Genomic DNA, 14,648 nt, shown 5'->3' with positions numbered 1-14,648 from the left:
GGGCGGGGCCGCCTGGCAGCACAGCGGTCATTCCGGCAGGGGGCGCTGTCCGGCCGCAGTGACCGCGCCGGGCCGCGCTCTGATTGGCTGGAGGCCGTGGCCCGCGCCCACACGGCCCGCCCCGTCCGCTAAGTGCAGCGCCTCGCCAGCTCCCGCCCCAGTCTGCGGGCCTCCGGGGCGGCGGCGGGGTCGGGTTGGTGCGGCGGTAGGGACAAGACCAGGGCAGGAGGGAACCGATCGGCCGGGAGAGCCCCACACACCCAGTAAGATGCTGTCCTGGCGCTTGCAGACGGGCCCGGAGAAGGCCGAGCTGCAGGAGCTCAACGCCCGGCTCCGGGGTGGGGGAGCGGCGGGGCTCCCGGTGCGCCGCGTCGTGGACGGATAGGGCCCGCCCAAGTGGGCCAGGGACCCGCGCGCCGAGAGACGTTTGGCTCTGCGGTGGGCAGCAGGGTCCCAGCATCTCGCGCAGTCCATTGGTCCATCGACTCAGCGCGCGAGGGCCATGGGGCGGGTCCCGGTGGATAGCCCTGACCCTGTCATCTTGTTACCTTGACAACTTGTTTAGGTCTTGACGTGACCGAGCACATCCTGACAAAGGCCCCTGTTAGCTCTAAGTTTTCTTTCCATTCCTTGTGCTTCCTCGACCTAGTAGACCTAGACCTAAAAGTCAGCCAAAAAACCTGTCTGACTCCCGGACGTGACAGTTCATTCCTTCTCGGATAGGTCACGGTGTTGGGAGGTTTCAGGGCAATGGCAAGTCCTTATCCAGAAGGTCCCTATGGGAAAAACTTAAATTGGTTTCCAAAACGGCTTTTATTTTGCTGGAATGTTTTCCCATCCGAGGCATTTGGTTGACTCCCAGGGAGGCGAGGGGTTGTGTGTGGGCCTTGTTTGTTCTTGAGAGGGGCAGCAACCATAATGCAGAAAAGAGCTTGATCACAAGACATTTTGCTCACAGGACAAGCTGGTGACAGATCTCTGGGTAGTGTAAAAGTTGTGGGAAAGCGGTCCGTGTGACAGGATGTTATTACGAGTGCAGAATAACAGAAACAGTTACTATTTCAGAGAAGCAAAGCCCAAACCCTCTTAACACCTGTGGCTGATTTATTGTCTGTACACACAGTCCAGTCCTAGCCTTTGGCCCCCGCCCAGCCTCAGCCAGAATTGGAAATATTCCCAAATCATGCTATCAGCAGTTCTCAGGATGACAGTTGGAAATAACACTTGTACAATTTCAGAAATATTGTGAGAGCGGTTTACGGCTGAGTTAAAGATCTGAGATGGAGTAATTTTGTGCTTTTTAAATATTAGCGAAGGGAACATGGGAGTTGTGGTATGGAGTAACGGGGGTGATGTGACAGGTGTCCACAAATGAGCAAACCTGTATTGATTAGCCCTGGGTCCCTCGCGCTGTGCTACAGTTAAAGTATTCAAAGAGCTGGAGACTAGATGGGAAATCATGTAAAACAGAATGGCACTAAATTGGGTTGTGGGTTTTGTTTGGTCTCTGCCTCATAATTTTGAAAGTGTTTTCACCTGGGCTTTGCTGTAGGTAGAGCAAGGACAGGGACCAGCTGCAGTATTTGTTGATTTCCAGAGACGGTGGAGCACCTGCTTCCCTTTTCAACGACCGTGGCCAGGGGTTTGAGTTCCACAGGGCCCCGTGCTCTGTGTTGAGTGAAAGTTAAAAAGTATCTTAATGCAGGTTCATGAAGCTTGAAACCAGTGGGTGTTGTGACTCAGCCAAAAGGAGTGTCTACCCGACTTTCTGCCCAGGGAACCCCCACTGCTGCCTCAAGGGCCTGTGCTGTGCAAATGGGTTTGCAAAATGCTTTTTTGAAGCGCGTTGTGTGGACTCAATCCTCACTATTCACATACAGTCAGCTTTCACTTGGCTCATTTTGGACCTTGAAGCTCTGGTTTCTGTGTTCTTTTATAATGGCAGAATTCTTTTCCCTTAATGAAATCTTCAGTGGAACTCCACATCTGAAATAGGTGAAATCAGAGTTCTTCTGACAGGAGGAGAGATGGGGACTTGGAAATACAGTTAGAATCACCATCCTTTGTCACAGGGACCCTGGAGCCCACCTGGGGAAGTGCCTTTCATGAGGTCACACTTGCCCTGGGACTAGGACCTCACCCTCAGCTTCCCGTCTGGTGATACAGATCTCTTGTTGGAATTAGCTATTTTCTCCTAAAAGTAAAGAGCAAGGAAAAAATGTCGATGAGAACTTGGATATTTTTCAGTTCCAATTTGTTGAGGTTTCATTGTTCTGAATATTACCAGTTACTACCTTATCCCTATTCTGAATCTTTCCCCAGTTAGGTTAAAGCAACTGTTTTTCAAATCGCATTCCAAACTATTCAACACCAATCATAAAAATGCTAGGAATTGTGTTAAAGAGTAAGTATTGATAATTTAACTCCGAGCCCTTAATTTTTTCAAATTCTTTAGAAGTTCACTCTGGGAGACTGAAAAAAATCCTAAAAACTGGCTTAACTAATATACTATAATGTTTTATTAGTCAGAGTTAGCCTTTATCAAGTGCATCTTATGTACCAGGTACCACTGGTCCCAAGCTCTTCACACATATTCAGCTTTAGTCCTCCCACTAATCTTAGGAGGTGGGTACTAATATTAGCCCCATTTTGCAGATGATAAAACTGAGGCACATTGGTTACCTAGTTAGTAAGTAGTTAAGCCAGGGTTCAACTCTGGTTCCGGTACCTGTGCAGCTAACCACTGGGCAACATTCTCTCTCTTCTGTTTCATCAGAGAAACCTTTAACCAGTATTCCCTTTGCATTCATAGAAGAATGATGATTGCTTTTCCGAAGGGCTAGTTTGGAGGTGCCCTGTTAACTTAAAATCCTAAAAATACTTTAAGACCCTTTCAGCTGGCTGTCATCAGAATAGTTTTAGCATTAATCTCTTCCATTTACTTCATTCTGTGTTCCATGTGGTTTAATACCTCCCCTCCCCTCCCATACCCGGAGGAGGGAGCTGGCTGCGGTGGAGGGTGGCCCCCACAGAATGCCCAGCATCTCCCTGGCCTCTGGACCCCATTCTGCAGCTCAAGGGGGAAATACACTCACTAGGTAGGACTCTACTCTGAGAAATCTGATCCTTCCCAGGTGGTCTATGTGCCTTCTCTATGTGAGGTGATATTCACTGGCCTACCCCACGACTCAGATTTGTGAGCACAAAGTTTGCTGAACTGACCTCCAAGTTCCAAGTATTTTATATGTAATCTACATCACTTGAAGCCTGAGTAACATACCAGTCTGTAGGAAGGGGCTTTGGGAAAAAACAAGACGTTTGTGATTTATGCCAGCCTTATCTTATAAGCACTGAGATTTTTGCTTATGAAAGTGAGCTCTTAGCCACTGAGGCTGTGAAAGGATTCCAAGCCCCCAAAACATGATTGAATGAAAACTGTCTTTTGATTGGAAAGAGGACAAGATGAGCCATGTAGCTAAGGGTCAGCTCTCTGCAGCTGTCCTGTCCTGTCCTAGCCTAAATTCTGATTCTGCCACTGTTTGAGCTGGTTAAGTTCCCTAATCTGTTTGCAACTCAGTTTCCCCATTTGTGAAATAGGAATAATGAAAGTAGTAGACAGGTTGCATGTGTTCAGCTCGTTCATTCAACTAACAGCTGTTGAGCGCTTATTGTGCCCAGCTCGGCTCTTCGGTGCTGGGGATACAGCAGTGGAAAATACCAAACAAAACAGGGAAAGTCTCTTAACCTCAAAGGCCTCGAGATGGAAACAGTGCATGGAGTTGAGACAGTCAGGATGCCAGCGTGGCCAGGATGCAGCAAATGCGGGGCAGAGTGGCTGCTACAGGACTTGGATTTTGAATGCTGTGAGAAGCCACTGGGGGGTTCTGGGCGGAGGGGAGTTGGGACCTGACTGTGTCTTAATGGAATCATTGTCACTGCTGTGTTGAAAACAAACTGTATTGGCAAGAGTGGGAGCAGGGAGACCTTGTTAACAGACTGTTGCAATAATCAAGGTAGGAGGTGCTGGAGGCTTGGGCCAAGGGTGGGAGTGAGGGGGCTGAGAAGAGGACCTACTTTGAAGTTGAAGCCAGCAGGGTTTGCTGATGGGTTGGATGTGGTGGGGGAGAGGGGGAAAAATTAAAGTTGACGCCAGGGCGTGGGGCCTGAGCAACTTGAAGAAGGGAGTGCTCTTTGCTGGAGGAGGTTGGTGCAGGGGGGCAGATTTGGGTGGGAGACCTGGGTTTGATTCACACATGTTCAGCATGAGATGCCTCTTAGATACCCACCTGGGACTGTAAGATCTGAGTCTGCAGTTCAGGGTGCTCTCTAGGCTGGAGCCATAAATACATAGCATCCAATTTATGCTTATTATTAATGTATTTAGTTTTTGTGTCTGAGTGAGGTTATCACAGTTTTTAAATCCCCTCGAGCTCTAGCATTCAGGATTCTAAGTGTGTGACTTGCTTAGCAAGGGTGGCTCCTGTTTGGTTAAGAGAAAATTAATTCTTTTGATACTAGCAGCAGCATGCTTTCCCTGGCATAGAGCTAGATTTCATCATCAGTGGTTACACCGCCCAAAAGTTCTCTAAATAGCAGCTAAAAAAGGTGACCTCTCTCTCAAGCTTTTGCAACCTTAGGTGAAACTGCTTCTGCTTGGGTTAGAATTAGCATCCCCTGGCTGGTGCTCCACTGCCTCTGGCCTGGCCCTCAGCTTGAAAACTTCAAGCCAAGCAGAGCCTAAGTCTGGGCTTTCCTCAACCAGCAGGAATTGGTTACGATTTCTGTGGAGACCTTTGGGAGCCAATAAGTCTTAGGCTTCTGCTTCCAAAAGTCAACTAATTTTCCTTTGACAATTTAGGAAGAGTTGACTCACATGGAAGGTGGTTGGAACTATGCTTTTTTCAACTTAAATATAGTTCGATTTTCCTCTTCATATTTTGTGGGGTACAGAACTATTCCATGTCCTCTGGGAGGAGAGAATCTTCGTGTGTACCCCTGTGGCATGGCTGGGAAATGTTGACCTGCGTAGGAGGTTTGTGGTTGGAGAATTGAGTTCATCTGATTTTTTTTCTAAGCATTTGAATAACACTTGAATTTCTTTGTAAAGAAAAAATTATTACAAATTCTCAAGTTTTGATATTTAGGTCAAATTTCTTGTAGTACAAAGGTTAGATATATACTATATATATATTTAAATTGTTTACAGCACATTTTATATTATAACCTTGTACTGGGATTTATATTCTCTCTAAAACAGGGGAACATAGGATTTTAACACCGAGACTTAACTATAGAGCGTGTGAATGTTGTGTCTAAATTCTGGCAGCTCTCACTTAAATCAAGACTGGCAAATGGTCTGCTTTGGTGAACCTCTTTATCTGCTTATAATGCCAGCTTTGGGGTCTGTTAACATACATCCACCTGGGACATTAGCCAGTGATTCTTAAATTTTGTTTTAAAAACTAAGTGTTTTTTGTTTTTCGCACCCTTTGTATATGAAGAGAACGTAACACCAATCATTGGCTTAGAAATAGAACGGTTACGGGAAGCAGAACTGTTTATGTATTTTAAAAAGTGACGCATCTGGTGTGAGAGCTTAGTTAAGTCCATTCCTTGGTTTTACAAACATTACGTATTTAAATGTTTATTGTGGCACCTCAGCATCTAGCAAGGTGCCTTTGGTGGAGTGATTCTAGTAGCAATGAAAATATATTCCCTTTCCTGATAGTCTTGCAATTTTTGAATTATTACAAAAATAGAAGTTTATAGGTGTAGCTTAGCTTAGTTAATTATGTTCAGAAATAATACTATTTCATTACAAATCGGAAGTTAAGTCTATGGATTATTTTAATGTTTAGATATTTGTTTGGTTGATTATTCCTTAGATCAGCTAGTTAACAACTAGGAGGAAAACACAAAACTGTAAGATGGTGCAAATGAAGCCATTGCCTTCAGTAATTAAAAGATACTGTTGACCTAAAGTGGTACATTTGGAGGACAATATCATCTTGATCATTTCATTTTTAAATTCAGTTCACCAAGTGCATGCTGTGTGGCTTGTATGATGGTACTTCGAAAAGTTCCCAGAAAGATTTGTATTATCTTTCGATTCTGTTTTTCCACAAACTTTCTAAAGACCCTCATCTGCAGAGGGCGGTGCAGGAGGAGCACCTGCAGCTGGGGGAGAGACACCCGCTTGAGTGCAGCCTCGAGAAGACCATGCGAAGGCGACCTCCATTAACTGCGTGCTGCTAGCACTCCCAACAAGAGGGTTTAGATCTGGGTCTGAATTTTGTTATTTATGCCCAAATATATTTCTCCCCAGATGATTTTAAAGTAGCATTTCTAGGGGAAACACAGAGCTGTATATCAGTTTACCAGCTTATTGTTGGGAAAGCCTGACTTTGGGGGAACCTTCTAATTCAAATCTGAGTGACTTCTGTTTTCAATATTGTAAAACCCCCGATTTTTAGTCTTGGCTTATTTTCAGTAGCATCTTAGATGACTGGTTTGATGTATGGCTTTCCTAAGTGGACTGGTGCCTAATCTGTAGAGATGATTTGAGTAAACTCCTAAGCATTCATGTTTATTAGAGAGTTTGAACAGAGAAGCCATGTCCTATCAAAATTTTCCATATGCAATAAAAAAAAATCTGCCATGTGGAAGAGATTGAATATTTGACATCATCCTTGCAAATGACTGCATGTTTAATAAGCCTGGAGGTTTTTCATCTCTTTTTATGCCCTGAACTATTGATACCTTTAGTAGTTCAACCCAGTAAAGCTCCAGCTCTCTCATCTAAAAGCCCTTTTGCTCTCTTTAGCGAGTGATTGACTGCCTGGAGGATGAGAAGGCGGCCCTCACCTTGGCCATGGCTGACCGGCTGCGGGACTATCAGGAGCTTGTGCAGGTGAAGACTGGCCTCAGCCTGGAAGTGGCAACCTATCGGTAAGGATGCTGTGCTGTGTCTGCCTTGATGGAGCCAATGGAGTAAAATCACAGTAGTCCCTGTGCAGTCCCTGTGGCTTTGTGACAAGCAGGGAGCAGCCCTTGGCATGGCCAGGCAAGGAGACCAGGGCCAAGGGCAAGAGGAAGATCGGGGGCTTGCTCAGATCACAGTGCATGTGTCCCCCGTGCCCTTAGTGATGTGAGTAGCTGAGCCTCGCACCCTTACCTAGTGTTTGTGTGTTTTAAGAGCTTTATACGTGTCAACTCATTGGATCCTGTGAACTAGATACTGTGTTTACAGGTGAACAGACTTTACTCAGAGCTAGAAATTGGAGAGCCAGGATTTGGACCCAGGAAGTCTGAGTTGATCTGCCTGTTGTACTGCTGCTTTAAATCCCAGAGCCCTGACACCCCTCCCCCCTCCCCCAATGAGTTTGGCCTAAAGAACTGCACCTCTGCCAAGAGATTAGCATGGTGCTCTAGGGCAACTGGCTTTGTTTATCAAGATGTTGACTTGCATTCAACATAGCCGACCCAGATGAAAAGGTCATGGAGTGTTCAAAGGGGCTGGGTGTTGGGCAGGGCAGAGAAGGAAGCCCCATGTCCTGTATCCCTGTGTCCCCAGTGTGGCCTGTGAGCCAGCAGAGCAGCACTCCTTACCCTCCACTTTTAAGAATGATAACAATAGCCACAATTATGGAGCCCTTACTGACTGCCAGACAGGGTGCTAAGTACTTTGCAGCTGTTCTCTGTTCCCAGTCACCCTCCGAGGTAGATACCACTCCCTTTTACAGATGAGAGAGAAGCCTGGTGGTCAGGGTTGCAGGCTGGTGGGGGCAGGACCAGTTAGCTCTGGCTCCAGACCTGTGCCTTACCCACCAAACCATATAAAGTGGGCATGATGCCTGCTTCGTTCCCAGGATTGTGGTGAGCATACATTGATCGCAGGTGTGAACGAGCTTTGAAAACTGCCTTGGCAAAGGAGTAGAAGGCATAAGTCACCAGTGCCATGCTGCGGTGGCCTCATCCTTAAAAGATGGAAGTTAAGGGGCCGGCCTGGTGGCGCACTGGATAAGTGTGCCATTTGGGAAGCGCGGCGGCGCTCCCGCCCGAGGGTTCGGATTCCGCATACAGACCGGTTCCCGCTCACTGGCTGAGCGAGGCGCGGGGGCAACACCGAGGGTTGTGATCCCATTGCTGGTCCCCGGTCCGGTACGGGGGCAACACTGAGGGTTGCGATCCGTTGCCGGACACAGAAAAAAGACAAAAGACAAAAAAAAAAAAAAAGATGGAAGTTAAACCTGGAGAGGAGAAGAAGGGGACCAAGGCCCATTCCCCTGGTCAGGGGCAGAGCAGGGCCAGAGCCCAGGCCTGCTTCAGAGCTCCCTGTAGGCTGCTTCTGCAATCTCCTGATGATGACTTTTTGCTCTAAGACTGTCACAGTGGCCTGAGTTGCTTTGATGTCCATTAGAAGACAGGGCACCTGGCTGGTGTGTGCTTACTGTCCGCACTGCAGCCTTGGGCCAGCCGCGCTGTCTTTGGCGCCAGCCTTTCATCACGGCCTTTGTGACCGTCAGTGAACAGGGAGCAGGCTGTCCGGCAGCCCCTGGCCTGGACCCAAGGTGGCTGCCAAGGGGCGAGGCCTGCCCAGGGGCACAGCAGTCCTTGGAGGAGCTGCAGCTGAATAGAGGGCTGGTCCTGGGCCCAAGCCAGTGGGGGCTTTTCTGGATCCCCCGCTGAGAGCCATGCTCCGGCTGAGTTCTGTGGAAGGGACTGTTGGTCGGGGCTCAGAGAGGGGAGAGGCAGCACCGGCCAGCCCGTCCTTCCTGAGCCCATCTCTGGTATTCTCCTTGGAAATCTCATGGGATGAATACTTGCAGAGTTAAATTGGTAGGGCATTCAAACATCTGCTGAGCTTTACTAAAAAGGAAAACTTCAAAACAGTCAGGCTTTATTTGGGAGAAGAAAGTATTAATCAGAATTTTTTTGGTTGCAAATGATAGAAATCCTTGTCAGACTGGCTCAAGTCAAAAAAAGGAATCTATTACTCATGTAACCGAAAGAGTCCTTGGTTTCAGGCACAGTTGGTCCAGATGGCTGGATGAGGTTGACAGTGACCCGTCCCTGCCTTATCTGGTCCCTTTTTTCTGGGCTCTGTGGCAGGATGGGCCACTGGTCAGTTCTAGGCTTGTGTTGCCTGAGCCTCACGCCCCTATTTAAAAGAGGGAGCCTCTTCCCAACCATTCTGGCTGGGCTCCCGGCCCAGTGCTCTGGCTCTGTTGGGTTATGTGCCCATCCCCGGCCAGCGGGATGAAGTGCTCTACAGCTCAGATGGGGTCAGCCTCTCGTGAGCCACGTGGACTGAGACTGGGGTGGGAGTTATCCCAAATTGGGCACTGTTCTGGAGTGGATGCCCAGAAAGCTGACTGCTCTGTCCGTGTTAGGTAATGCCTGATGTGAGATGAGTCTTTTCCCTAGGAAGGCAGTTAGATTTTTCTGTTCCCTCTTCATGATAGTTCTCTGGGTTGGAATCAGGAGAGTTTTGTTTTGTGCTTTGTCTCTCTGGGATTTTGAGCCCTTTCCTTCCCCACTTTGTCCCGCCCCCTCTTCTCATCCTGAGAAGACAGGGTGCGCAGGTAAGCGTCTTGTCTGAGAGTCAGGGCCTGCCTTTTAGGTAGGGTATTCTCAACGCTACCAGCTTAGCTTCTGTCGGGGGCATCAATCCTGAGCCATTCCTGCTCACCATCAGCAGCCTGACTGTCGGCAGGGACAGAGTTTATTGCTTGTCTGTTGTCACCTTTTCCCTAACCCAATTATTGATTGAATTGGCCATCTCCTAGGAGTTTAGGAGCCATCTGTGCTTTCAGGGGAGTGAGTGAGCCATTGATTTCACTGCGCTTCTTTCTGCTGTCCAAGTTTACACAGGAAGATGAGCCCCGCCAGGAGCCTGGTATATGCTGGGCCCTGCCCAGCTGCAGATTACCACCCTGAGTGTGTAGAACTGCTGAGTCCTCCTGCATCACAGCACTCGGGGTAGGTCTGGGAGATGCTCACAGACATAAAAGACCATGCAGATGGTTGAATAAGCCCAGAGCTAACATTTTGTTTATTACCACTGGGTGTCTTAAAGGTTAAGCCCTTGTCATCCTTGACGGGTAGTCTGTGCTGCTGCTCAAATTCTGAGGACGGTGTGAAAATTCCTGTTAGTGCACCTTTGTTCATCTGACCCTTACTCTTTCACTAAAGTGCCCATTTGGTCTTTGCAAACCTTGACCCACCATCTTTGAGAACGTTGGCCTCCCCCTACACCCTGCCTTTCTGAGGGCAGTGGGGCACTCACGCCCCACAGGGCAGAGGGGCAGAGATGGTCACACTGTGGCTGGAATTGCTCTCGACCTCAGGCTGATTTGCTGCAGGTTTTCCTGTGGCAGCCATTGCCTCCAAAACTGCTTAGTTGATGCTTAGATCATCGTCCTGTGGGTCATCTGATTTGAAATCGCATACATAAGGGAAGAGACTGTGACTCTTTAAAGCTCAAAGCACATTTTGCTAGAATTTGTCCTCTGTGCCACAGCCAGCTCTCAGGGGTCTTGAACACTTCCCAGCCCAGCTATTTGGCCCTTCCTGATAACCTTCCCAGAGAAGGAGAAACATTAATCATAAAATAATATGTGTATATTTGTAATTTCTAAATATAGACTTGTAACTTATAAATAAAGATATAATTTAATAAAATTAAAGCAAACCTCAGAGTCCAAGGTTGGAGGTTTTCATCAAACCTCATCAGCCGGTTGGTGGCCAGGGAGGATGCTGGCGCCTCGCCTGGCAGGTGAGTATGGGAATGAGACCTTCGAGTGTCAGAAGGCAGGCAGCACCGCCACCACCCTATCCTGTATTGCAGGTGGCGATTAGCAGTAGCTGTGGGACTGGTGTGCGGCTGGTCTTGGGGCCGTTGATATAGCCCGCAGGCTGGCACGGGCTACGCTCCATCCCGCCTCTTTGGCACCAGTGTGGTTGTGTGGGGCTGGAGGTGGCCATCCACCTGGTCTGCAGCAATCAGAAGGTCTTTCCTGGAGGGCAAATGTTTATTGCACTAGCAGTGGGTGGTCACAGAGGAGATGCCTAGACACAGGGTGGGTGTGGGTCTCAGTCTGGACTGCGCCTGAGACTCACCCAGCCCTGGAGATTCTGATTAGATTAGCGTGGGATAGGACCAGGCATGGTGGTTTCAAACCTCCCTGGATGATTGTCAGGTGCAGCCAGTGTAGAGAACCCCTGGTCCAGGGCCTCACCACTCACAGGGTGCCCCGGGCCCTGCAGTGTCTACATCAAGAGGCATCGCAAGCTTGTTGGAAATGCAGAGTTTCGACCTGACTCCAGACCTACAGGATCAAAGTGGGCCTTATAACAAAGTCTCAGGTGATTTGTGTGCTCACCACTGTTTGCTGAGCGGCCCAGGGGCATCCAGTAGGTACCAAGCCTGTCTCACAGCAGCATGGAGGCCGAGACAGGATGGATTGGTGGAGGAGAGAAGAAGGTGTGGGAATGTTCCACAAGCTGGCACTAGGCCCCACATCTCAGTCTTGTCTGCTTGCAACCACGTGTGGCTGTCCCCACAGGGCTGTATTGGTCCTGCCCAAGGTCATAGAATCTTGTGGAGCCACTGGAGGGACCACATTTTAGACAAGGCAGTAACTTGGATTGGACAGAACTTGAAGCTCTGAACGCCCCGGATGAGCAACACAATTCATTCCTTTAAGTCTTAATTTTTCAGAGTCGTGTCAACGTGGATAGTCTGTCTAGTTCTCCCATCATTTTGTTATGAAAATGTTCAAACATTAAAAAGTGGAAAGAATCATAAGCACTCTTATACCCACCACTTGGGTTCTCCAGTGAACATTTCACTAAATTTGCTTTATCTCACAACTGTCCACCTGTCTGTCCCATCTTACTTTTTGATTCATTTCAAAGCAGCCTGCCTGTCCCTCTGATCTTTGATGGATAAGTAACGATAGCGGTCCTTTGTTTAGCACCTTGCATGTGCTAAATGCCTTGTAGACAGTATCTGATTTTTATGACCTCACCAAAGAGGCATATTTTGGGTGCGATGAAATCCAAGTTCAAGGAGGTTATATAAAAGTTCATGTAGCTGGTAAGTAGAGAGCCTGAGATTTGAACTTCGGGCCTTAAGCCAGGGCTTTTCAGCTCGAGGCCCTGCTGACTGTGGAGCCAGAGAGAAAGGTGCAGGATATACTGAGATACTGTGGGCAGAGGAAGGTGAGGACACAGTCCCTGTCCTCAGTTCTAGGATGTGATGAGCTGGGTGCAGTGGGAGGCTGACGAGGCATGCAGGGAGAGCTTTCTGGAAGAGGCAGTGCTTGGTTCTCACAGGAAGGGAAACCAGGAGATGACTGTGTGGGAAGGGCTTTCCAGGCAGAGGGAACAGCCTGGATGAGGACCTGAGGACTGAGCTAGTGTGGCATTTGGTGGCCCCGTGTGAAGAATGAGCAAGAGCCATGTCCATGAGGTTGTTGAGTGTACTGTGAGCTGGTGTCTGTGCCCTCAGCCTGCTCCAGAGATGCTTGTCATGCAGGGTACAATGCTGGGCTCAGGGAACTGCAAGGGGTCGGCCAGTGTGGCCTTAATGTTGAGGAACATATGCTGTAGATGAGGTGATGTGGACCTGTGTAGCTTCCCACATGGCAGGAAACAAGATGCCACAAAAGACGCACAATACAAGGTATCTGGAGATCAGAAGGAACATGAGAATCAGGGAAGGCTTCAAGAGGGAGGTGAGGTTGATCAGGGTCTTGAAGGATGAGGGAGATTTGAACAGACACGTAGGAGAGGGGGAGGTGAACAGTAGGGGTGCATGGGAGGAGGGACCCAGTATGTTTAGGTAAAAAGTCAAATAAGATGTTAAAATAATAGAATGCATGTTTCCAGGCAATACTGTATATGGTTCACTGCCAGCCCACAGGACCAGGTAATGATGGTTCAGAGAAGGGACAGAGAGCTTCCAGCTGAGGTGATTAGGAGAGATTTTCAGAGGGGGTGGGGGTTGAGTTGAGTTGGGCCTTGAGGGTGGTGGGGGAAGTGGGGAGATAGGAATTGAGCTGATGGAAAGAAGTCAGAAGGAGCTGCAGGTGGGCGAGTTTGGATAAGAGAATGAGAGCAGGGAGGCCAATGCAGGGGGAACGCACGGAGGTCTGGGAAGGAGGCGGGTTGCAGGGGCCTCCAGTGCCTGCAGGCTGGGGTGGGGCTTTCTGTGGCAGGCAGGGGGCAGTCCAAGCAGGTGCCATAGGGGGTGGGCAGGTGGAGGGCAGGTGTCTGTGGGCAGGTGCAGGGCGGCCTCAGGAGTTTCTTTCTAGTTGTTGGAGATTGAGGTGATGAGGACCTGCTGGAAGTGGCCGTGCTGGTGTCAGCAGAGCTGGCTGGTGTGGACAGTGAGGGAGGAGCCAGGGGGCCTGGGAGGCTTGTGGGTGAGAGTGGGTGAGGAATGTGCTGTTCATCAGGTGCTGTTGCATGCCAGAGCACCCAGCACAGAGCCCTGGCCGTGAAGCAGGTGCCCGCAAAGCACTGGTGGATAATCTGAAGACGGTGAAAACGGTGGCAGGATCCAGAACCTGCCGTGTCCCAAGCCCCTGTCACTGCTGATTGAGACCTTGCAGGAGTGCCGTTAGAAAATAAATAGCCTCCCAACGTGTGACTACCCGGGAATAAACCAAGTGCAGAAGCCACCACGCTGAGGCCTGTCCTGGATCTCTGGTCTGGAACACAGGCGATGCTGCCTCTGTCAGGGCTCAGAGAGTCCCTGCTTTTTATGTTTTGGGAAATGAAAGATATAACAATTGTTCTGAATTTCACCAGAAAAAAAATGGAAAGGAGGGCCAAAATGAGTGCTCAGAAGAAAGATCCTGAAGGAGGTCTTGCCTAGCCAGACATGAAAATGTAAAGCAGAGATTTGCTGCCTGGAGTCTTTCAGGCAAAAGCCCTTTTAAAAGGTTAAATTAGAAACAACAACATCAAAAAGTGTTCTTTGTGTGTCTGTGCAGGGCAGAGCATGTGAAGCTTTCTCTTCCCTCATTCTGATTCCAGTGGACAGAAACAGCCTGTTTTAACTGAGGAAAATATGATTCGGTCCTGCTCTAGATTTAGACTGCTAATAAAGCGATGCAAAAACGCCTCATGTTTATAGCCTCTGTTGATATTTCTGGTTGCTCCATTATTTTTTAGGCCACCTATACCTTTTCATGTGTCTGTTTAAAGGAAAACATTTCTTAGCGGTTTCTCAAGGTCTTGGAGAAGTACATATTGTTTTTTTTACGTTAAATCGTATTTATTTTTTTTTTTTGGAAGACATAAAAACGTGTTAACACTGAGACTTATCTGGTTACTAGGTGAAATATTTGAAATTAATAACATCTTGTAGTTTTAAGAATACATAATTGATGGGCCGGCCCGGTGGCGCACTGGATAGTGCGCCGCTTGGGAAGCGCGGCGGCGCTCCCGTCCGAGGGTTCGGATCCCACATACAGACCGGCTCCCGCTCACTGGCTGAGCGAGGCGCGGGAGCAACACCGAGGCTTGCAATCCCGTTGCCGGTCCCCGGTCCGGTACGGGGGCAACACTGAGGGTTGCGATCCGTTGCCGGACACGGAAAAAAAGACAATAAAAAAAAAAAAAAAAAAAAAAAAAAA

The 14,648-nt window shown here is 48.6% G+C and overlaps 1 protein-coding gene across 1 annotated transcript in view; it reads left to right on the top strand.

The window, feature by feature from the left end:
* The first annotated feature begins 268 nt into the window (after positions 1–268).
* SYNM (synemin, intermediate filament protein) overlaps positions 269–14,648 on the top strand; it is a 27,137-nt gene continuing 12,757 nt past the window's right edge. The window contains exons 1-2 of the mRNA XM_008578582.1: positions 269–361; positions 6,824–6,948. Coding sequence (XP_008576804.1) covers positions 269–361; positions 6,824–6,948 — 218 coding nt within the window. The remainder of the gene's footprint in view (positions 362–6,823; positions 6,949–14,648) is intronic.

Source organism: Galeopterus variegatus, unplaced genomic scaffold (assembly GCF_000696425.1).
Source record: "Galeopterus variegatus unplaced genomic scaffold, G_variegatus-3.0.2 Scaffold75, whole genome shotgun sequence".
Taxonomy (NCBI): domain Eukaryota; kingdom Metazoa; phylum Chordata; class Mammalia; order Dermoptera; family Cynocephalidae; genus Galeopterus; species Galeopterus variegatus.
This window is presented reverse-complemented; position numbering and strand designations above follow the sequence as displayed.